Source organism: Oryzias melastigma, linkage group LG17, assembly GCF_002922805.2.
Source record: "Oryzias melastigma strain HK-1 linkage group LG17, ASM292280v2, whole genome shotgun sequence".
Classification (NCBI taxonomy): domain Eukaryota; kingdom Metazoa; phylum Chordata; class Actinopteri; order Beloniformes; family Adrianichthyidae; genus Oryzias; species Oryzias melastigma.
The window spans coordinates 11,369,919-11,391,622 of NC_050528.1; the positions used below are offsets into that span (position 1 = coordinate 11,369,919).

General features: G+C 37.4%; 2 protein-coding genes and 1 long non-coding RNA gene across 7 annotated transcripts in view; 2 read left to right on the forward strand and 1 right to left on the reverse strand.

Annotated features, from left to right (window-relative positions):
• kcnab1b (potassium voltage-gated channel, shaker-related subfamily, beta member 1 b) overlaps nt 1-10,987 on the forward strand; it is a 43,906-nt gene extending 32,919 nt beyond the window's left edge. For both annotated transcript variants that reach the window (XM_024274132.2, XM_024274134.2), the window contains exons 10-16: nt 3,389-3,475; nt 7,487-7,572; nt 7,793-7,913; nt 8,008-8,102; nt 8,237-8,357; nt 8,463-8,551; nt 8,620-10,987. In XM_024274132.2, the coding sequence (XP_024129900.1) occupies nt 3,389-3,475; nt 7,487-7,572; nt 7,793-7,913; nt 8,008-8,102; nt 8,237-8,357; nt 8,463-8,551; nt 8,620-8,709 (689 nt within the window). In that variant the 3' untranslated portion in view covers nt 8,710-10,987. The remainder of the gene's footprint in view (nt 1-3,388; nt 3,476-7,486; nt 7,573-7,792; nt 7,914-8,007; nt 8,103-8,236; nt 8,358-8,462; nt 8,552-8,619) is intronic.
• On the reverse strand, nt 1,577-7,052 carry LOC112147617. Its single transcript, XR_002919490.2, has 3 exons — nt 6,584-7,052; nt 6,248-6,355; nt 1,577-1,899 (listed from the first exon to the last, which is right to left on the reverse strand). It is a non-coding gene; the product is annotated as an uncharacterized LOC112147617 (long non-coding RNA).
• A 395-nt stretch (nt 10,988-11,382) lies between the features above and the next one.
• pask (PAS domain containing serine/threonine kinase) lies at nt 11,383-21,704 on the forward strand. Of its 4 annotated transcripts, XM_024273835.2 has the most exons (21): nt 11,385-11,791; nt 12,052-12,112; nt 12,274-12,485; nt 12,587-12,757; nt 12,848-12,982; nt 13,103-13,237; nt 13,382-13,613; nt 14,755-14,936; nt 15,027-15,147; nt 15,274-15,445; nt 16,908-17,113; nt 17,201-17,321; nt 17,445-17,929; nt 18,323-18,465; nt 18,553-18,711; nt 18,798-18,923; nt 19,004-19,138; nt 19,389-19,588; nt 20,733-20,866; nt 20,942-21,091; nt 21,160-21,704. In XM_024273835.2, the coding sequence occupies exons 3-21, from the start codon at nt 12,300-12,302 to the stop codon at nt 21,315-21,317; spliced, it is 3,351 nt and encodes a 1,116-aa protein (XP_024129603.1). In that variant the 5' UTR covers nt 11,385-11,791; nt 12,052-12,112; nt 12,274-12,299; the 3' UTR covers nt 21,318-21,704. The 4 variants fall into 4 exon arrangements, with proteins under 4 accessions (XP_024129601.1, XP_024129602.1, XP_024129600.1 ...); XM_024273833.2 differs by having other exon boundaries at nt 11,383-12,112; nt 18,556-18,711; XM_024273834.2 differs by having other exon boundaries at nt 11,383-12,112; nt 17,219-17,321.

The following is a 21,704-nucleotide window of genomic DNA, read 5'->3' on the forward strand; positions in this document are numbered from 1 at the left end:
CTGTATTGAGTTTTCTCAACACTTATATATACTGTAATATTTGTTTAAAATGGGCCCACTTGGGTAACAAACAGTTGGAGACCATCTGGTGCAGTTAAAACAGATCTCTTTTACATATTTGGGGGATGCTCACTGATAAAAATCAGCATTGTCAAACATGAAGTCCTGAAAACAAAACTCCCAATTACCTTTGAGATTATCTACTTGGAAACTATCAAGATATTTAATTTAAAAAAAGTTAATGACTATAAAATCTTGAGTATTATGCTGCTGGCCATTGAAAGATGATTACCAGCAGATGGGGAAGTGAGTTAGTGCGTAAAGTGGAAGAATTTGTTGAGGGGATGCTCTATAAGTTTAATATGGAGAAACTGGCATCTTCGTTCCAGTTGGGATTTGATCAAATTAAAACTAATTGGAAAAGACGGCTACAAAAGATTAGACAATCAAGATCTGACTTTGGGTAGAACTTGTGTGAGATGCTATTCATATAATGAAAAAATATATAATGTATTGCAAACTGAGATCAATCCCGTTAGCATGACTCGCACTCCAGTTCTAAGCTACAGTATTCCTGCATGTCTCACTTTATTATATTTGCTTGATTTTCTTATTTTTTCTTTAAAAACCCACTCTGATAATAATTTTGTTTTGGTGTTTTTAACATGTTCTTGTAGTATTTTTCTGATGATGGAGGATAGATATTTTGTAAATTAAGTTAAAAATTGCATTTCTGAGTATTTCTCTATTCAAGCTGTTGTGAATCAGGAGCAGATGAAGATATGCCCTTTGAAATTTGAGCATGTTTATAACTTTGGAAATACCGCAAACTCTGCTCCAATCCGCTCTGTAAAGGGGAGGGGAAGGTGGGCGGGGTTTGCTCAGCACGAACAATTCCAACCACAACTCAGAGAGATTTCTAATGAACTACTACTGCATTCTCTGCAGAAAATGTCATGGAAAACAACACAGTTTTTTGTTTTTGCCTAAAAATAACAATCAAAAATAAAGGACCACTAGGAATGCTTTTAAAAGAGCTCAAAAGATGACATGGACCAATCTTTCTAACAAGGATGTCCAATTTTCATTCCATCTGTGATTAACTATATTTGTATCCGGAACCGTTTCTTGAAAACCCAATAAAAAAATAGCATTTACAAATAATAAAATGGACACCCTTTTATACCTAAATTTAACATAATTTATTTATTGTATTGCTTAAATTTGAAATAATCTTAAATTTGTTTATTTTGGGACCAGACTTTTCTTTTCTTTCAATCAAAAATAAATACTACATAACTATAAAACATTATGTAATGACCAAGATTTTTATTATTTAAAAAAATAAATGTTTGTCAGCTAAAGCACTCATTAAATTAGGAAAAAAAGTAATAAGTTTAACATTTAAAGCAGCAAAATTCCTGCAAGTGTTCAATTCCTGCTGTTTCATTAAGATATAATGAAGAAGTCTCGCAACCATTGATCATGTTGGCAGTAATGACAATCAACGACAAGAGTGTCTATTTAAGATGTATTGTCAAAAGTGATTACACACAGTAAATCTTGTTTAATGGCAATGAAACAAAACACCAACACTTTAAGAACTTATCTTAAGGTTAAAACATCTTAATTATAAACCAATATCATGAAATAATACACTTAAACCAGGAAATGTTTCAGTGAGAGAAGGAAATTCTGTCAGTTCAGTTAAGACTATATGAGTCATAGTAGCTCTATTTGGATCTGTTGGATGTGATTTTGCTTAAATAATAATATAAATTGTCAGGCAGTTCTCCAGATAAACAAGCGGGCCTTGATCTGGTCCAGGGGGACATCATTAACACCATCTTGCATGGCAGGTCCACTCGCTTGTCTAAAGTGGTGTCTCAGTAGCTCCATCTGTAACCATTCAAAAAAAAGGGAAGAACATTACAAGATAGTATTGGTGAGACTTTTTGTCAAACACAATTATCAAAGAAAAAATGTAGACTTCTTCCGATAACTATTAAAAGATATATTTCTCACAGTATGACATGAATACATTTTTCAGTTTTACTCGAGGGATGGTACACTTAGTCCTGTAAATTATAAATATATATTTTTTTTTTCTGAACTTTGGTGGGTAGCAAAAAGATAATTTTATTGCTTGATAAACAGGCACCAGACTTCATGTGACAACTTGGATGAGCATGCACTGCAGATCAAAAATGTGGCAGGCCAGATACAGCTGGAAGGCTTTGAGTCAGATGTTGTCCGCTGCCATTTTACCACATTCATAAACACGTTGCTTGAACTTCCCAGAATCTATTTGACCTATTTTTCCATTAACTGGAATTAATGAGTTCTTTTACATAAATTTCCTGCCCACTTAGTTTCAGTTTAGGTTGGTTTAGGAGTCCAGTTTTTCTGTGAATGTCATGGGCTTGGTGGAGAAAAAAGTATGTTAATTGTTTTTTTATTTTATTTTCCAACATAACTTATAAACACGTCCCAAATTAAATGGGGTCAACATGACAAAGTGAAAGGAAATCACAAACAAAATTTCCAAATAAAACGGACCTACCAAAACAGGAAACACAACGGGGTTGTTATACTGGCGGACTAAACCATGTACGCAAGAGGGAAGGCACTACAAAGAACACACAAAACTTTCTCACATTAACCTAAGAGACAAATTATTAGTAATTTTGACATTTGACACAGACAAAATGAAACTCTATTTAAGCAATTTAAGTAATCAAAACAAAAAACAGCTAAATTAAAAGAATAAGCTCTTCTGCTCTCCCCCATCTTTGTCAAATGGAATCATCCGAGAAATAGTCATGCCCCTCCCCCTCCGACAAATCTAAGAGCCCAACAGAAACTCAAAAAAAGAACAAAAATTAGCTAAATTTATGAGGAGCAAGAATATATGAATGTGAATGGTTAAGAATAAATAATGTCTTGTACGGCCCCTCATATAAATGTCTGCATAAATTATTAATTTGATGAAAAATGAAAATTGTAAGCATAAAATTAAAGAAACTATTATACAAGAGTAAATAGTGGGGCGGTGGATCCTGCCATCACAGTGAACCTGGTAGAGTTTTAGTTAGTTAGCCCTTTAACACCGAAGCTTCAGTTTTTATTTTTTTTATTGTAATTTTTTAGCTGTTAACATGATCAACATGATTCCAACAGATTTCGAAGGAGAAAACCAGTTCGAGCTTGAATCATGTTGATCGTATTAGCGATTAAAAAGTCACAGTATGGTAAAGATTTTGTGTTTAAGCGTCACCGCCAACACCGGCAGATGTTAAAGGGTTAAAAGAACTCCAAACTTAGACTTTTTATGGTTGTTAAATATTGTTTTTTATCTTAAAACTCTTAAACTCTCCTCTCACTTTAGGACTAAGAAGTTCTCTTCAGAGGATGCAGCTGGAGTATGTGGATGTGGTTTTCGCCAATCGAACAGACAGCAACACTCCCATGGAAGGTGAGTGACCTCCCGGTGGGGCAGTTGGAAAGTTGTGGTAGCAACAATGCGTGTTGTTCCGTAACCTGAGAAGGTGACACATACTGGCTTGACTGGAGCTCTCACATAAACACGCCAAAAGTTATTGGACAAACTTGTCTTATCTCCCGTCGTCTATTTTTGTCAAGTAATTTTTCTCCTCTCTTGGGGGGAGGACTTCTGTGGGCTTTCTTAGCTGCACCCGCTCCCAGCCCTCTCTGTTCTTCAAAGCAGGATTATTTGACTCCTGTGGGAGGGAACGGTGTATTTTGGGCTGGTCTCACCAGATACAAGCCCTGCTGAGCGCTCAAGTCCTTCAGCGCTTCTGTGCAGCCTTTCCCATGTCTCCCATACGTCATCAATAACTGCTTTTTGGCCTTTCCAGAGACCTCCTCAGTTATTTCCCTTTTGGTCTGGCATGATACTTTGACCTTTTTTTTCTCTTTTCCCCCAACCACAAGTAATATAAAGGGTCTTGTGTGCCTCTAATATCCCCAATTTATTTTTCTATTTTCTCCCCATCGTTTTCTCCCCTGAGAACCAAGCAAACTGTGTTAGGCCAGTCTGTCATATTCATAATTCCAGGAGCCTTTCAGTCATCATACTTTCTCCTGATTGACAGATAACACCTGCAGCTTTCTCCATCAAACCTGCAAATAAAGTCACTCATTTCCTGAAATCTTGCAAACTGTTGCAATTCCACTGGAACATCGTATTCTGACCTGATAACACGAGTAACATCAACAAATAAGATAGATTTGCAGCACAAAAAAATATTAAGATGCATAAAATATTTACTACTTGATGTGATACCAAATTTACCACTTTTTTATATATATATTGATGTGTTTTTGAGTAGATTAGCCAGAAAAAAGCTTTGGACTGACAACTTAAACCAGATGTTTATAATTCATGTAAAGAAAATTGTAAAATCGAACCATGGTGGGATCATATAAGTTCACTTCCTCCTACTCCCTTTCAAGTTGGGATTGATATTGTAAGATGTTAGTATATGTATTATAGCCTGATCAGATATGGCCTTAAAAATAATAAACGAGAGTTGGCAAGAAAATAAAAACTTTTCTGCCATTCGAGACTAAAATGATACGATTCTGATGTTTAAATGGTTGGCTAATTAAACCTAATATATTTTTACAAATGTGTCCTGTAGACCAATAACATTGAAATATGAGTCTTTATCACAATGTTCCACATAAATGTTGTAATAAATGAGTAAACTGAGCCACAAAGCAGCACTTCTCCCAGCACATAATCATAAAGGGGAATGTATCCCTAACATTACAGCATTTACAAACTTTTTCTCATTGCTTTTTTTTTAAACTTTATAATTATTCCTTCATTATGTTTCAGTTACTCTGAGCTATAAAACTGTGTCCAAACATTTAATGAGAAATTAACAATCAAAGAGCAGAGAAATGAATAAATGTTCAAAGTAAAACAACAAATCCTCATAAATTCCCACTAGAACACTTCCTATTGACTTCCTCACAAGAGCAGAGTGGGATTTGTCTGTGCACACGCTAGAGGTAATGAATCATACACTTGAAACTTAAACTGCTTTAGCATCATCAGTAAAATGCATAACAAAGGAATTAAGCTCCCCGTGTGTTAAAAGAAGAAAAACATAATTCAAACTAACAAGTGCATCTGTATGCATTTGTGTTTGTTTCTGTGACTTTAACTAATTCAGACTTTGTGTGAGACGAGCCGTGTCCCTTTGGGGACCGAAAAAGTGATGTCATGGCAGCAGAGTCTACCTTTGTTACCATCACTGCTTCTGTCTCTGTAATCCTCCTCCTCAGCCCTCGTCTTAACACAACCTTCTTTATTTATTTATTATTATTATTATTATTATTTCCCAACTTATATTCCATCTAATTAATAGAGGGAATGTGATCCACGTTTCTCTTCTTTAGCTTTTCACTGTTGCAGCTGTCACTTATAAAAGATGGCTCAGCATATAGATTTTCCACAAACTGCCACTTCATTTGACTTTAAAATACTCATTATAGCAAATATTATGTGGAGGTGCCTTCAGGAAATAAACGCTTTATTTAACGTAACTTCATTCTTATAATTGCTGTGTCAAATCAAGCTGTCAAAATGTCTAAAAGAGGCTGCCATCCAGTCATTCAAATACTGTTGTTTTGACAGAAATACATGAAATAGGTTTAATGTAATAGATTACTAAATATGGCAATTTCAAAAGTGGCAAAAACAAGCTCAAATGTTTTAAAGTTAAAGTCAAAGTTAAAGTCCCACTATTTGTCACGCACCTAGGTGTGTGAAATTTGTTCTCCGCATTTGACCCATCCCCTGGGGGAGCGGTGAGCTGCAGACACAGCCGCGCTCGGGAACCATTTGGTGGTTTAACCCCCCAGTCCAACTCCTTAGTGCTGAGTGCCAAGCAGGGAGGCACTGGGTCCCATTTTTTGAGTCTTTGGTATGACTCGGTCGGGATTTGAACCCACGACCTTCCAATCTCAGGGCGGACACTCTACCACAAGGCCACTGAGCTGGTTTAATGACTTCTTAGAGAAGTTTCTTTACAACCCTCACTTGACCTTGAAAGCGTCCTGATATCACCCGACTATCACTACATCCAATCCGAAAAGGAGGACTAAAAAGAAAAGAAAAAGCCAGACAGCATTCAGTGCATGTGCCAAGACAAAATGTATTGAATTTTCTCTAACACCCACATCCCTGCATTGTTCCGAAGGAGCACTGTCATACCTGCTGGCTCGAGTTGACCAAATGTTCCAGCCTGAGAGGCATGCTGCCACTGCTCGAGGGCTCTTGGACAGCCAGATCCTGGCTACCAGCCAAGCAAGTGTCTGCAATCTGAATGCAAATGAGCGGATTTTTTATTTCATTTGTAAATCTACTCAGTGTCTAAATATTTTATGGAAGCTTTTAAAGCAGAAATTTTCTTAATTAACTTTCTGTTCTCGTTTTTGCAATAGATAAATAATTAGAAGTGACTTACTTTTACGGCAAATTGTGCATTAGCCCACACAAATCTACTTTTGTTGATTAATTTTTTTCGGGAGTGTTTGCTGCTCGTCTCACCTGAACTCCCTGCTCAGTGTGGCGTCTCCTCTTGGCGCCGATGACTCACCATGGCCTGGTGAAAAGTAGCTTAATGTTGAGATTATTCATCTTTCCCCGAACTCTGAAGAACAATGTTTGCCTAAGGTTCTTACTTGATTCATGTGTTTTCCTTTCGGTTCTTACATCCCTTCAAATCCCGTCTGCCACGCATCGATTTTTTTTTGGAGCGGATGCACTGTTGCTCCTCTACCTTTCCGTCACCCACACACCATCATTATCTCTCACTGAGTTAGATCCAAAGAGAGAACTGATGAAAGGGATTTTTTTAATCACATTGCTGCTGTTTTTGCCTTTTCATCCAAGTTTGCAATATGCTATTGTAGCAGATGTTTCATTATAATTACATTATAACCATGTTCTGACAGACAGTCATGCTGAACAGTAGCTGGATGTTCTTGTCTTTGCAAGGATGTCCTTGAAAACTCGCTTTTTAAGTAACTTTGAAAACAACTTTTTATAAAATACTATTTCACTTAATCTGGATTTCACCAGCCCCTCTTCATCCTCTAACGTAGATAAATAAACATCCAAAGGTGCAGTGGCACACTTCTATCCCTTCAGGGTTTGCTGTGATTTGCTGCACTGCAACATTCTGTAAGGGTCGGTTGAATATTTCATTTCGCTGCTGCAAAAAAGCGACAACATTCACTTCAACTCTGCAGCTTTTTTACCCACATTAAGTAGCAAATAATATCACAGGAAGCAAACATTTGCTCCCTAATTCTTAGTGATAATTTTTATTTTTTGCAAATGATATTTAGGAATTATGTAAATTTAACTGCAGCACTTAAATGTTTCGCTGCCGTTTGGCACCACCAACTGTTCAGCTAATGACTGCGCTCTCCTCTTTCCCTTTTGCAGAGATAGTGAGAGCAATGACGCATGTGATCAATCAGGGGATGGCCATGTACTGGGGAACATCTCGCTGGTCTGCCATGGAGATCATGGTAATTGATTGCAAAATATGTCACGAAGATAAATAAAACATATATCAAGGTTTGCGTGAGATCCATTTAAATTAATTTGAGATGAGTTTGGAATTGGCACCATGTTTGCAGAGCTCAGAAAGGATAAAAGTCATTAACGATATAGGTCACCTTTTGAATGTTTCCTTATCTCTTTAATGTGCTCCACTTGTCTTTTTTTTCCTTTTCCTCCTTTAATTAGGAAGCATATTCTGTGGCCCGGCAGTTTAATCTGATTCCACCTGTGTGCGAGCAGGCTGAGTATAATTTCTTTCAGAGGGAGAAAGTGGAAACTCAGCTTCCTGAGCTCTACCACAAAATAGGTACGGTAAAATATCTTTGCTGTCAAGCTCTCCCATAAAAAAATCTATTTAGACATTCTTCTCTTGTTTCTTAGTAATTATCGCACTGTTGCAGGTGTGGGTGTGGTCTCGTGGTCCCCTTTGGCCTGTGGAATCATTACTGGAAAGTATGAGAACGGCATCCCAGAGTCCTCCAGAGCCGCAATGAAGGTGGATGCGCAATTTATAGATCTTTTCTTTGCAGTTTTAGTTTTGAAACAACCATTAAAGCTGAACAAATGTGTTTTTTGTTGATTTTTAAGACACTTGAGGCATTGATGCTTTTCTTTTTAATGATCCTTTAGCCGTACCAGTGGTTGAGGGAGAAGATAACGAGTGAAGATGGGAGGAAGCAGCAGGCAAAGCTAAAAGAATTGACTCACATTGCAGAGAAGCTTGGGTGTACTTTGCCCCAGCTTGCCATAGGTAAAGAACACATGAGGAAATAACTTTATAGTATTTAGTGTTCTTGCATTAGTTTAATTAGAGTTCAGCTCCCTAAGGATAAGATTCATGTCCCTCTACCTGCAGCTTGGTGTCTGAGGAACGAGGGAGTAAGTTCGGTGCTCCTCGGTTCCTCCAATCCAGTCCAACTAACAGAAAACTTGGGAGCCATTCAGGTACCTTTTCAAGCTATTTCAGTTATGATTTAATTCAGACTGTAAACATTTTTTTTTCTTTCTTTCAGGTAATTCCAAAGATTACAACAGGTATTGCCTCTGAAGTGGATCATTTACTGGGCAACCGTCCACACAGTAAAAGGGACTTCCACCATTAGAAAAGGTTCCAAGCGAGCAACTAAAATCCCTTTCACAGCCATTGCAGTATACAGTCGTGTGGAAAAAGGTTATCCTCTCTCAATGTATTTATTTTTGACTATTGGAACATCACTTATATTTTGCATAAATATTTTCAACATTTTTAAAGTATGAATCAACAATCTTAAACTGAAATGTGGAATTAGTGTAAAATAAGATAAATTTTCCTCTTCTTGCTTTGTAATTAATTAGGTAAATAGCATCTATATGGTGTTAATTGTATTCAAAGGAATTTAATCATCAGCATCTGGTAGTCATAAGTTTGTTGGACTAAAATGGTAAAGTTTGCTGATCATATGCCAGAAAAAGAGTAATATAGCTCTTTGAAAGGCAGTTTCTGACTTCGTTTGAGTCTGTTTAACCACAATGAAAGTGATAAATCATACAAAAGACTCAAAAAAATTCTAATAATAGATCAGCTTGTAAATGTCAAACATAATGACACCACATTAAGCATTCAAATCTTAAATAATATGGTAATGTCTTAAAATAAAGTCTAACACGTGAGGTTCAATTGGAGGAATTATCAGTAAAATATGTTCAATTATGTAGTTTTAAATCAAATGTTGCAAAAGTTTATCAAAGCGGCATCTGAATTCCGTAAAAGAAAAGAAAAAAAACTTAAATAAATGCCTTGCAAAACCAAACAAGCCTGTCAGAAAAGGTAAATTATACAAACTTAGAAACACGGTGGTGGGAGATGGATCATTTGGGCTTGTTTTGCAGTCAAAGCTTTTGGTCTAACTCTGAACTGCTTTGAATGACAAAACAGTGTCACATCTGAAATCAGCTGGCTCCACAATCATAGCTCACCTGGAAGCTGAGAACTGCATCATTTACCTCAACACCTGCAAGAGAAGGAATAAAACTGCAAATATTCTAGTTAGAAAGCATGGAGGAATTTCTGATATAAAACAAAGTGTTTTAACTCCAGCTGAATAATGAAGTTACATTAAATTTTGTTAGTTATAAAATATGTCCTATATTGCCCTGTTTTTGCATCATTTGGTAAGTTCCAGCAGTTTTAAAATAATAAAAGTCTCATAATTCACAGAGGATGCTCCTTTTTTCACATGAGTGTATTGCTTGCACAGAGTTGCTTGGGTTTTTATGGCTACATATGTACGTAAATGCATAATATGCTCAGCTTGGCTCTCATGGCTCATTAATGCAAAAAGAGCAACCTGACAAGAAAGCATGCAAGCCAACAGCTAAAGCAGCCAGCCACTCGAGTTAATCTTCAAAGTTGTTTCCTTGAAGTAAAACTTCTTCCACTCCAATAACTTTGTGCAAGAAGGTGCTGAATCATAAACAACCAATTATTGTGTAATTAAGACATTTCCCATAATCCAATTGCTTCAATGAAAACTGTGCACGTAAAGGAAACTTTGTGAGGAATTTGTCATCCTGAAGCACCTCATTAAGTTTATGGCAGGATGTGACCACAGTAAAACTGTTATGTGACCGAGTTATCATATCATAACAGAAATCTCTGTCATTTTATTTTTTAAACTGTGTGCAAAAAAAAAATAATAATAAAAAGAGATGTTTATATTTTGAGCCAGATGCATTAAAGATATAGTGTCAGCCTGAATGATTATTTCAGTCCTGAAGTAAAATACTGTTCACAATGATGTTGCTCATTGCAGCTTTAACATAAAAATGACATTTTAAAACATTTAAACTGACTGTTTTATGATTCCGCCTGTTTTCTGAAGTATGCATTTATTTTATTATTACTTTTAATTTTCACTTATGCAAAAACTAACTGTAATTTCATGGTGTGCACCTTCAACTCTTTTCTGTCGAACTGTTCCAGATTTTCAGTCGGTAAAGATAATATCTGGTTGGTTTCATTTCAGTCATTGTTGTGGATAGAACATTTGTCTTATTGAATTTAGGGTGGTGATTTTCCCCAAGGGAGAGCTTGTCCATACAAACATTGCCATGTGGATGATAAAGAAACTCTTTGGAAAGAAAAAAGAAGAACCTTATGGACCCTCGTATGAAAAGAACCTGGAACAAGCAGATGGAGTGTTTATGTAACATTATCTCCGATGTGTTCTTTTTGTTTTTTTAAAAGAAATAATGTATTGCTCATTAAATTTGTACAGGAAGATGAAAAAAATAGTTTAATGTATGTTTTACATATATATTTATTTTTTGTTAATGTCATGGTTGCCTTGTTTTTTCTAATGGAGTAAAAAAAATAAATAAATAAAATCAATATGGACTAAACTGTTGGACTTTGAAATTTGACTGGAAACATCATGTGTTCCATCACATATGAACATATTTTAAGTACAGGTTTAATTTTTTTTTTTGTATCCTATTTTATCTTAACCGATTTTAGCTTATCTTGTTTATTATATATTTTTATTTGATTTAATTTAAACAAATTTAATTTAACAGAATTCTTTTTATCTTTCTATCATTTCTATTATTTTTTGTCTTCTATATTCTTTTTTTTTATGTTATTTTATTTGTGGCAACCCCGAAAGGGATAAGCTGAAAGGTGAATAACATTTTATTTTATTTTATTTTATTTTATTTTATTTCATTTATTTTGGTAGTCAACATCCTGTAGAAACAAAGGCGGGCTTCCGGTTTCATCAGCCAATGATTATTGCTTCTGCAGAATGGTGTGATTTGATTGGCTAAAACGAGTGTCCTTCAAAGTATCCACTCGGCTTGCGCTTCAAGCCCGCGGTTTATGAAATGGCACTGTTAGAAGGGACGCAAAACAATCACAATGAAAAATTCTATCCTTGAAGACGAACGTAATTTTGAGGCCAGCGTAAGTCTGTACTAATTTAAGGGGAAAATTGGCCTGAGAACAAACAACTTCAATGCGAACAGCTACTTTGTTCCGAAGACTCCGGCGTTGTTGTTTGTGGTTAGCTTTAGCATTGAGGCTAAGCTATTGCTAGTAGGTAGACCAACATCCCAGGGGAAGCGTCGTTACCTTGTCAACTAAGCTCAACTGAAACCGTGGAGCCAGGATGACGGTTACCGGGGGATAGAGGCCCCTTAAGAGAGGAGGTGGGTTTTGTTTAGGTTTCGGCCCGTGCCTGAGCGACATAGATGGTGCCAACATAAATAGTCGTTAGTAAAACCTGCCTTTTAAGGCGGTGTAGTGCATAGTAAAGTTGAAGGGTGGGAAAAAAATGTCGACTATGGCTCGATTTCCTGACCACTATAGTATCAAGGATAAAGGAGAGACTTTTTGCGGTGTGGACGATTTCTCCTCTGATAGTCTGGAAGACGAGTTTGACTTGAACAAGTCTTATCCATGCACACAGAGACCCATCTACAGGAGTTTATTCAAGTTGCAACGTCGTCATTTCCCCAGTTCATTGACAGGTAAGACATTTTCCTCATCCTGATAACAACAAAAATCACATATTTGTTTTATGAAAGCATGCTTAAAATTTCCGATCCTGATAGACACTTTATTTTTATATTAAAATTACCACCCCCATATACAAACATTGACATTTAGGCGTTTCTGTTGTGTTTTACAGGTAGAGATTTTGATGTTTTTGCTCTCATGGCAACAAGAAACCATCAACTCTCCAGCTTTCTTCCTGGCTCCCTGCCACACCCATCCACTTCACCAGAAACAGAGGAGAGTCTGTTTAGTTTGCTTATCTCAGGAGGTTTTGATCTACCGGAATATCCATCAACCCTCAATCCAAACAAAGCCATCCTTACTGTTTCTTCCAAAACAGGGGAGGTACTGTGATCACCTGTTGCTTAGCAGTACTGCTTAAACATCATGTCAACTCAGTCTTTCTCAGCTGTAAACATGTTCATCGTGTCTGCTTGTTTTTCTAGATTTTGTCAGCAAATGAACAGGCAAACAAGCTGTTTGAGGCTCCATCTGTGGAACTGGTTGGAAAGAAAATATCTTCTTTATTAAAAAGAACAAACCAGGTTCTTGAGGAAGCATTAGAAGAAAATGATGTGCTAGCAGATGGAACTATTGCTGCTGTTCATGGAAAAGTGGTATGAACTATAAAAACAGTTTTATTTAATGAAAAGCTAATTATTTTGTTTGGAAATTTGACAAAAAAATTGTTTTTTTCTCTCTTTTAGGTGGATGCTGTGACATTATCTGGTGAGGTTCCGGTATCACTGTGTACTTACAGAGAGCCTCAAAGTGAAGACCGCTTGCTTGTGATAACAGAAACTGTAGAGAGAGTTTCTGCTCATTTTTCATTTTCACAGGATGTAAGTGCATGATTATTTAGTACTTTGAATCACTGCTTCTAGCAGCTCTTTCTTTCTTACCTTTTATCATACTTTATATAACTATTTAAAATAAATGTTTCTATTTGATTCTCTTTCAAGGGAAGGATTCTAACCTGTGATGGTGCATTTGCTCATCTCCATGGGTACCTCAACCCTGAGGACTTGAAAGGAGCTGCCATAAAGAATCTAATCCCCTCCTTACAAATTCCCCTCTACAGTCACGCATTGCCTAAAGTAAGCAGAGAACTCGGCTAGAAGCAGATCCCTTTTCCTATCAGCTCAGTAGTTCCTGTTCACAAATGTACTCTGTAGGTTTCCAGTTTCCCTACAAGAAATAATGTTGTGTTTGAAGTGTGTCATCCCTGCTCTTTGATTCAGTTGCTGAGGGCTCAGCGAGTGTTCGGGGAGAGCAGGGATGGCACATCAGTGCCTCTCTGTGTAAAACTACAGAGCACAGTGTTGTGTGGAAAACCTCCAAGCCAGAATGATGAGCACTCCTCCACCAGAGACGGGCGTGAACTTTCAGATGATGAATGCAACCAGTGGGGTCCTCATCAAGACGAGAGAAATGTCCCGATACCTCCGAAACAGAGCAGAGACAAATCATCAGGTACGTTTAGTTAAAGGTTAGAAGTAAGACGTTTTATAGATTAATCTTAAAGTCAACACCATTGATTTGAACACTTATTAATATTAACTTAAAAAAAATAAAATTATTAACGTTCACTGTTTAAAGCTCATCTTGCACACAAAACTGCTAGACAGTTACAGTTTATGCACATTTAAAAACTGATAGTTGTGAAAAATTTTTAAAATATAATTTTTGAAAGGGTTTCCTAAAGTTTAGAAAATTTCTGCTTCCGGCTAGATTGTTTCTGCCGCCATCTTGCATGTGACCAGAAGCCCTTCGTATAGCAAGCACATCCAGAATCTGTTCTTAAGAATTCACAAATGTGAAAATAAAAAAGTAAACACAAGAAAATATAAAAGTGCTATTAATATATATACATATATGTATATATATATATATATATATATATATATATATATTGGTAAAGTACTTGTCATATTATTCTAATATTAAACATATATTAAAAATGTAGTATAGTTAAAGATCCACTCCAATGAAAATCCTGTTTTTGGTGTTTTTGTGGTGCATTTTTTTGATAATGGACATATATAAAGAAAATTAAGCTCAAAATTGCCTTTCTGAATATTTCTTCAAGTCGTCCTCAACCAGGAAAAGACAAAAAAAATGTAGTTTAAAAAAAAGCTTATATTTATGACATAGAAGCTGCAGTCGGCAGTCCACGAGCTCCATCCACTTGCAAATAAATACGTCTCCATTTTTCCTCGTCCAAGCTACCATCTGGCACAAAACTATACTTCTAGATACCTTCAATATTGCTCGCCATTTATTTTTTTTTTGTACCGCTAATGTTAGGTTGGGGTTGTGAGAGACTTTAAGCTAGCAGGAGAATGTGTAAATATATGAGTGATGGGAAATGGAAGCAAACTTACTCCACTCCAACAACTCAGTTGAATTTCTGATAAACTACTGCTGCTCTGCAGAAACTATGTCCTAGAAAATGAGTTTTTTTTTTTTTTTTTTTGCTAAAAACAGCATAATCATAATTAAAAGGCCACTAGGAAGAATTTTAATAGATCAAAAGATGATCGGAGTGAGACTTTAAGAATCTCTAACATTTCTTTTTCCTAACGAGTTACATGTTCATGTTTGGGATTCACAGATGATAAAGTGGACGACATCACAGCCTCTCTCAGTCCATTACTGGAGTACTGCGGAACAGTCTGGGTGTTTGTTCCAAGAAGCAGTCTTCTCCTCCTCCATCCTGATGGCTCAATCTTCAGCATCCACAACCATCTGGCCCTCGGTCTGTTTGGTTACAGCAAAGAGGAGCTGCTTGGAAAGGTTAATCAACACGACCAGCCAAGCAAGGCTCTTTTGGACGGAGGAACACACCGGCTTGATATTTTCTTAATATTGCTTTGTCGCCAACAGAGCGTGTCTTTCCTGATGCCTGGTTTCTATAGATGGATGTCTGACGAGAACAAAAAGGCCGGGTCGCTTTGTGAATCTCATATAGAATTGCCCAAAAGTCCAACTTCCTCTAGAATATCAGGTAAATGTGATGGAAATTTACGATAGAGCCCAATAAAATGGTTCTACTTGTTCTTTTATTCCACAGTTTATCTTATTTTCTTTTTTTCTGCTTGCTGAACAATGTCCTTTCTCTTTGTCGCCTTAGATCCTTCCTCACTGGTGGCTGGAGACATGGCCATGGTGCAACAGGCTGTCCAAGGTCAGACCTCCTCAGGGAGAGGCAGGATCTTCACTGGAAACTGCACCAATCTAGAGAAGCATACCAGCGCTTTCTCAGCCTTCTCCTCTCCTGCAATCACGTCCACACGTGTAGTTATGTAAGGGAGCGGGCATCGTGCCCTCGTCGTCAAGTGAAAGATTTGTTCGCTAAAAGAGACCGTTTCGCCTGCAACTAACAAAGAAATGAAATGTGACATTGTTTCAATCTGACAAGGTTTTACGTTTGCAAAAAAGAAAGATCTGCACAAGCAGGAGCTGCTGAAAGAACAAGCAAACACTTCAAACTGCAGGCTGCATGCATATTTAATGTGCTCGCTGTGAATGCGAACACACTGCAGCTCCATTGTTAAATGCGATTCCCATACTTCATCTGGATGGTCTTGGGGCACATTTAAATATTTTGGTTTGCATCCTATTTGCTATGCTGGAAGGGGATTTTAATATGTGGGTTTGAATGTGAACAGGTGTTATAGACTGATTATAAGGGGTGTAGAGAAAAATCTATTAGGCGATATATGGCAATATTTAATTGTCAAAGCTTGTATCGATTTAAAACGTTGACAAGATATTATTTAATTATTTATGAGCATCCTTAAGTGTCTTATTTTAGTTTTCCATCTAAATCCTCAACATCTGGTTAGCAGCACAGAACACTGAGCTTCTCTACACTACGAACAAACAAGATCTCATGAGAACCAGTTTGTGTTAAAGGGGTCATAACATGATTTTCTTAAGCTTTTCAAAGGAAACTATATCCCTATATATGATCATATATTACCTTTGGCACACTAAAAAACAAATTATTTATGAAATAGTTATTTTCGTGAGTTAAAAGGAGCCCCGTGTCTAAAGTAACAAACACATGTTTGATCTGGAATTTATTCAAGACGCGTCACAATTTGAAGATATGCAGTATTCTGCATCTAAAATGAAAGTTTTTTGCAAAATTCCGCTTTGTGGTTCTTGATAGTGAGGATTGAAATGCATAATACACTTAAAAGCTCAAAAAGTTGTTTTATCATGGTATTGCCCCTTTAAATGTTCGATCAGCTTTGCAGCTTTTGTTATTATGAGACATGTAATACTTGTTTTTTATTTGGGATAGGTACCGAACCAAAACTGGGCCATGTTGCCTCCAGTATCATATAAAAACATAGATTGCGGTACTTCTTAGTGTAGCGTAGAGTTGTTATATTTTATTGCCTTTTATGTTCAGAACACAAAATTCTGTTTTTCTTTTTGTTTTTTAATTAGTCCTGCAATTTTTTTTATTGCTATTGTTCACACTCTGGTTGTAAAACATACTCAAGCTAATGAGTGATGGTGGGTACAAACGCACTAAAGACGCTTTGCCCTCCAACCTTTTCAATATACAGTGTCAAATGTATGATTTTACTTTTTCTGTAATGAATTCCACATTTAAAAAAAATGTATGTTTATTTTATGTACATTTTACATGTGGGAATCCTTACAGCCTTTTGAAGTTGGCTCAGTCTTTATTTTTGGTGAGGGGATTAACTTTATCTAATGAGTAGATAATCACCTCTTTCCTCCCTTTAGGGCTAATGACACTATAGAGCTGCTGAAGGAAGCAGCCCGGGTCGCTCCCTGCAGTGGTCTGCTCAACAGTGCAGAGAACACCCAGGCTCTCCTCAGGACGTTTACTTGGGTGGAACCTCCCGAGGACGGATCCTGCTGCTCTGCTCCCACTGAAGTCTCCGTTCCAAACGGGGAAGGTCCGCAAAAGAGCCACACGTCAGTCATTGGTAAAGTTTCTTTATGTTAAAGGTGCTTCACATCATGAATGAGAATGGAATATGAGAATGTATCCTCTGAATGGATGTTTTATTCAGTTTCTACCCAACATGCAGCCAGCAGTGTGAGCGACACCTGTCCTGAAGTAGAGAAGGAAAAACCCTCGTGCTCCTCACAGCTTCAAGACTCCAGCTTTGATGTCATCTCACTGGAGAACAGGTGAGAGCTGCTTGCTGTGCTAATGTGCTTTCAGTGCAGCCACCTTCACATAACATGGAAAGCCACATTCATCACTCATAATTCAGGTATTAAGTAAAACAATTCTTCAAACTTCTTTTTCAGATCAGCTTCAGGCTTTAGTGAAAAATTTTCTTCATCCAGTTCCTTCCTGGACATCAATGGAGATGCGGTTTCCAAAGCCCTCGCTGATCTAAACCTGAGCAGTAGCATAGAGCTGCTCAGCGGCGGCGGATGCAGCGATGACAACCAACTCTCCGTAATATCTTGCGATACAGCCGAGCTCCTGCGGACCCCCTCCCCGTGTGTGATCGAGTCTGACCAGGAATCAGAGTCTGTCTGCGTTTCACACGTCGCTGCAGAAGCCAGGAACGGCGTGAGTGAGGAGCCGCGGACAGCTGCCACCGCAACTGATAAAGGGAAGAACACGGAGAGTTGTGCGAATGTTAGTCAGCAGTCCCTGACTGACATCCCCGCCACATCAACACCCAAGAAGAAGAAGATGAGCGGACAGGTGCTGTCCTCACACACCACTATAGTAGATGCACAGGTGGAAGGAAGCGGATATCATCGAGACGGAACAAGAGTAGGTTGGTAAAAATAAACGTAATATTAGCCGTTTATTCTGGAGGTTACATTGTAAAAATAACCTGTGATAGGTGAATTATATGGTTATATGTAGAAGTTTTAAGGCTGTAACACCCCTCTCTACACACTATAGACTTTTCTAAGACAGACGTAAAAAGTTAAAGCCTTTGCAGAAAAATAAGTTCAGAATTGTTGAATGAAAACAGATCTGCTTGTGATAGAAGATTTATGCAGATTTGGAAAGCCGAATCCATCTGTTCAGGAGATTGATTGACAAGATCAACATCCAATCAGGGGGCAGAACACATTCCACTGAAAAGTTCTGTGAACCCCAATATAACAGAGAACAATATTGGCTTAATATGATGGGTCAACTGCATTTTTTTCCTCATTAGATGTTCAGTTGGATGTGCGTAAGACCGTCCTCTCTGATGGAAGCTTCATGTTCTGTGTGTGGATCAGAAGAGCCGGCCAACAGGGAACAGCAATGCAAGCAAACCATTCCCTGACCAACCAATCAGGAGCCAGTTTTGGAGAGGTCAGCAAGTTCTTACATTTTATATCATCAGAGAGCACTAAAATGCAAAATTCAAGCATAATTGTTGTTATTTACTTCCCTTTCCAGAAGATTGGTGAGGGTGCAGCTCTGCGTTCCACCACGGATCTGGAGAATTCTCGAGCTTGTGATGGTCAGTTTGAAGAAGAGTACCAGCCAGTCAAAGCTGTCGGTAAAGGAGCTTTTGGTTTCGTCTGGAAGGCAGTAAGACGCTGCGATGGACAAGAAGTAAAACACTTTTTTATAATAAAGACAGTTGTTTTTATTAAAGCCTATTAAAAAAAAAAAAAAAAAATTCTCTAAATTAAATCCAGGTGATCGTGAAGTTCATTAGCAAGGCCAGGATCGTGAGCGACTGCTGGGTAGATGACCCCATGCTGGGAAAGGTGAGCCAGGAGATTGCCATTCTGACTCGAGTGCAGCACCATAACATCGTCAAGGTGAGCACCAGAGCTTTGGAGTCACAAATGTTCATTAGATTCTTCATTTAATCTGAGTGTGTGTTTTTCTTTCTGGGTAGGTAGTGGAGGTGTTTGAGAATGGAAGTTACTTCCAGATGGTGATGGAGAAGCACGGAGATGGATTGGACCTTTTTGAATTCATAGACATGCAACCGAGGCTGGATGAGCCGCTGGCCAGCTACATCTTCAGACAAGTATGTGAACAAGCTCCAAAAAGAATGGCTGAAAAAGAACTTTTTAGAATTGAAATCATGTTTTTTGCTCAACAAAGTTTTTGTCATTTAAAAAGAAAATCCTTTACTTTCTTATCTTTTAAAGACTAGAAATGCAGAAACCTTTTGAGAAAACTCCTAAATATTGTAAAAAAAAAAAAAGTGTTTTTGTAACTGTTAGACTGTTAATAAACTGTAAATGCCTGCCTTCAACATGTGTATTATTTTCCAGCTTGTTGCTGCTGTGTTCTATCTGAGAACCAAGAACATCATTCACAGAGACATAAAAGACGAGAACATCATCATTGACAAATGTTTTCACATCCGGCTGATAGACTTCGGCTCTGCTGCAATACTGGTTCCCGGGAAGCTCTTCTACAATTTCTGCGGCACGCTGGAGTACTGTTCTCCAGAAGTCCTTCAAGGACATCCGTAAGTATATTCTTAATAACAATTTTTTTAAATTCATTTTACACTAAAAATTATGTAAAAGGAGAAGGTTTTGAAATGTAGCAGGCAAGATGACGGAGAGGTGGGGAAATAACTTTTAGGTATATACAAATTATATCAGAATATAAACCTAAAAGCAACACAAATGATAAAAGTTTAGAGGCCATGTTATTCACTTCCACATGTTCACAATTTAAGAGACTTAAAACATTTTTTTTTTACTATAAATGTGTGTTTCCAGATTTTGTTTTTCCATTTCCTTAATGTTTTGCTATCTTAAGGACCAGCAAACTCTGAAAAGGCAACAAATATTCAGTTCACTCCAAATGAATAATTCATCTCTCATTATAGCAAATTGTTTCAACAAATCAGGTGTAACAAATACCAATAGCAGAGAAAATGGAGAGTACAGGTCTCACTGGAGCAGTTGCATTACTTTAAAAAGTCAATTGAACTGTTGGCTAAAACACATCTTACAGGCATTTTCCTGCATTATAAATAAACAGCAAATGAATTTATCTCGAACTTGAAATGGATTCATTCTACAAAACCAAATTTTGGCTTCTGCCTCATTTCTTTTCATTCCTTAAATGACATTAAAAAAATGTCTAGCATCTAAAGGAATCAGCTTATCATATATTTATTCCAAAGTGGCATTTAGAAACTAGATCAACTTCTTTTATTCTTGTTTGATTAGTACACCATTTGTCATGAATTCAAAACATTAACAGATGTTTGGAGCTATCCTCCATGTTTGGACTAAAGTCACAAACACACTGCAGAAAATCTCTGGCGTCACACATTCTGAAAAGCAAAAGTGAATCCTAAAATGGAGCTTGATCTGTTCCGAAAACAGCCCCCACATCCTAGTCTAAAAACTTTTACCCTAGATTTGCATAAAAACAGCTGTTTCTGTGTCACGAATCTACAAATAAAACAACAAAAAGTGAGTACAGACTCCAAACGCTTTTATTTTTGATTTAATCTACAAAAGAGGATTTTAACGGGAACGTTTTCCCTTTTATATCCAGTCTCCACTGATCCTTTGTGCTTCCTGGTTTGGGTCATATTTGTGGTGGTGTGTTAGTTTACAGTAATGTTGTCTGTACTCGTGTTTCTCCTGTAGTTATGTGGGCCCGGAGCTGGAGATGTGGTCTCTTGGGGTTTTACTCTTCACTCTGCTGTTCAGTGAGAACCCCTTCTGTGATGTGGGCGAGATCTTGGATGCCAAACTAAAACTTCCATTCTCTGTATCTACAGGTACGCCGGCATTCTGTGCTGTTGGTCTTTAATAATTTTCTGAGTCTTTTGTTTCAGTTTTTTTGTTTTTCTCAGAGCTGCATGTGGTGCTACGAGGACTGCTGCACTCCAATCCCAAGAAGAGGATGACTTTAGATCAGTTGCTGTTGCAGCGTTGGATCAGCCAGCCCATCTCCTTAGCCGAATACAGCTGGGCAGAGGTAGTTCCTGCAAACGAGAGCTTCTGTAAGTATCTATATTGTTTATATACACACACATGGGTACACATTAAAAGACCTATTTTCTTTAAACAGGCTCCCCACAGCCGCAGAAGCTCCCCAGTCCTGCGACAGTTATCAAACAAGACTTGTTTTTGGATCACGGAGAGGAGACTCTGTCCGACGATGAAGAGGAAAGGTTGTCCATGGTGGCTCTGGAAACGGAGCTTCAGAAGTACCTCTGTGAGGACTGAGTTTAAAGGGAGTGAATTCCAACATTTGCTCTCCTGCAGTCTGAAGAAACGAGAAGCAAAAGATAAAGGGAAGCTCGCTTTAGTACATCTGAGAAACTTGTTTTTAAGTCTTTATAATCCTAGAGATGTCATACATCTTGATGTTTTATATTTTCGTTGAATATTTTAATTAATACTATTTTTTTAAATTCTTTTTAAAGATAGTTGGTGGTAAAATAACTGAAAATAATCTCGTTTTTCCATTAAAAACGGGCCCAACTCTAGACCTTTGAAATGCTGTATGACCCAAAGGTTTCTTAACCTTTTTTAAGCTTTTAATTAAAATGTGTGTGCATATTTAAAATACTTTATATATTTATTTTTGCGTTAATAAATATTTTACCACAA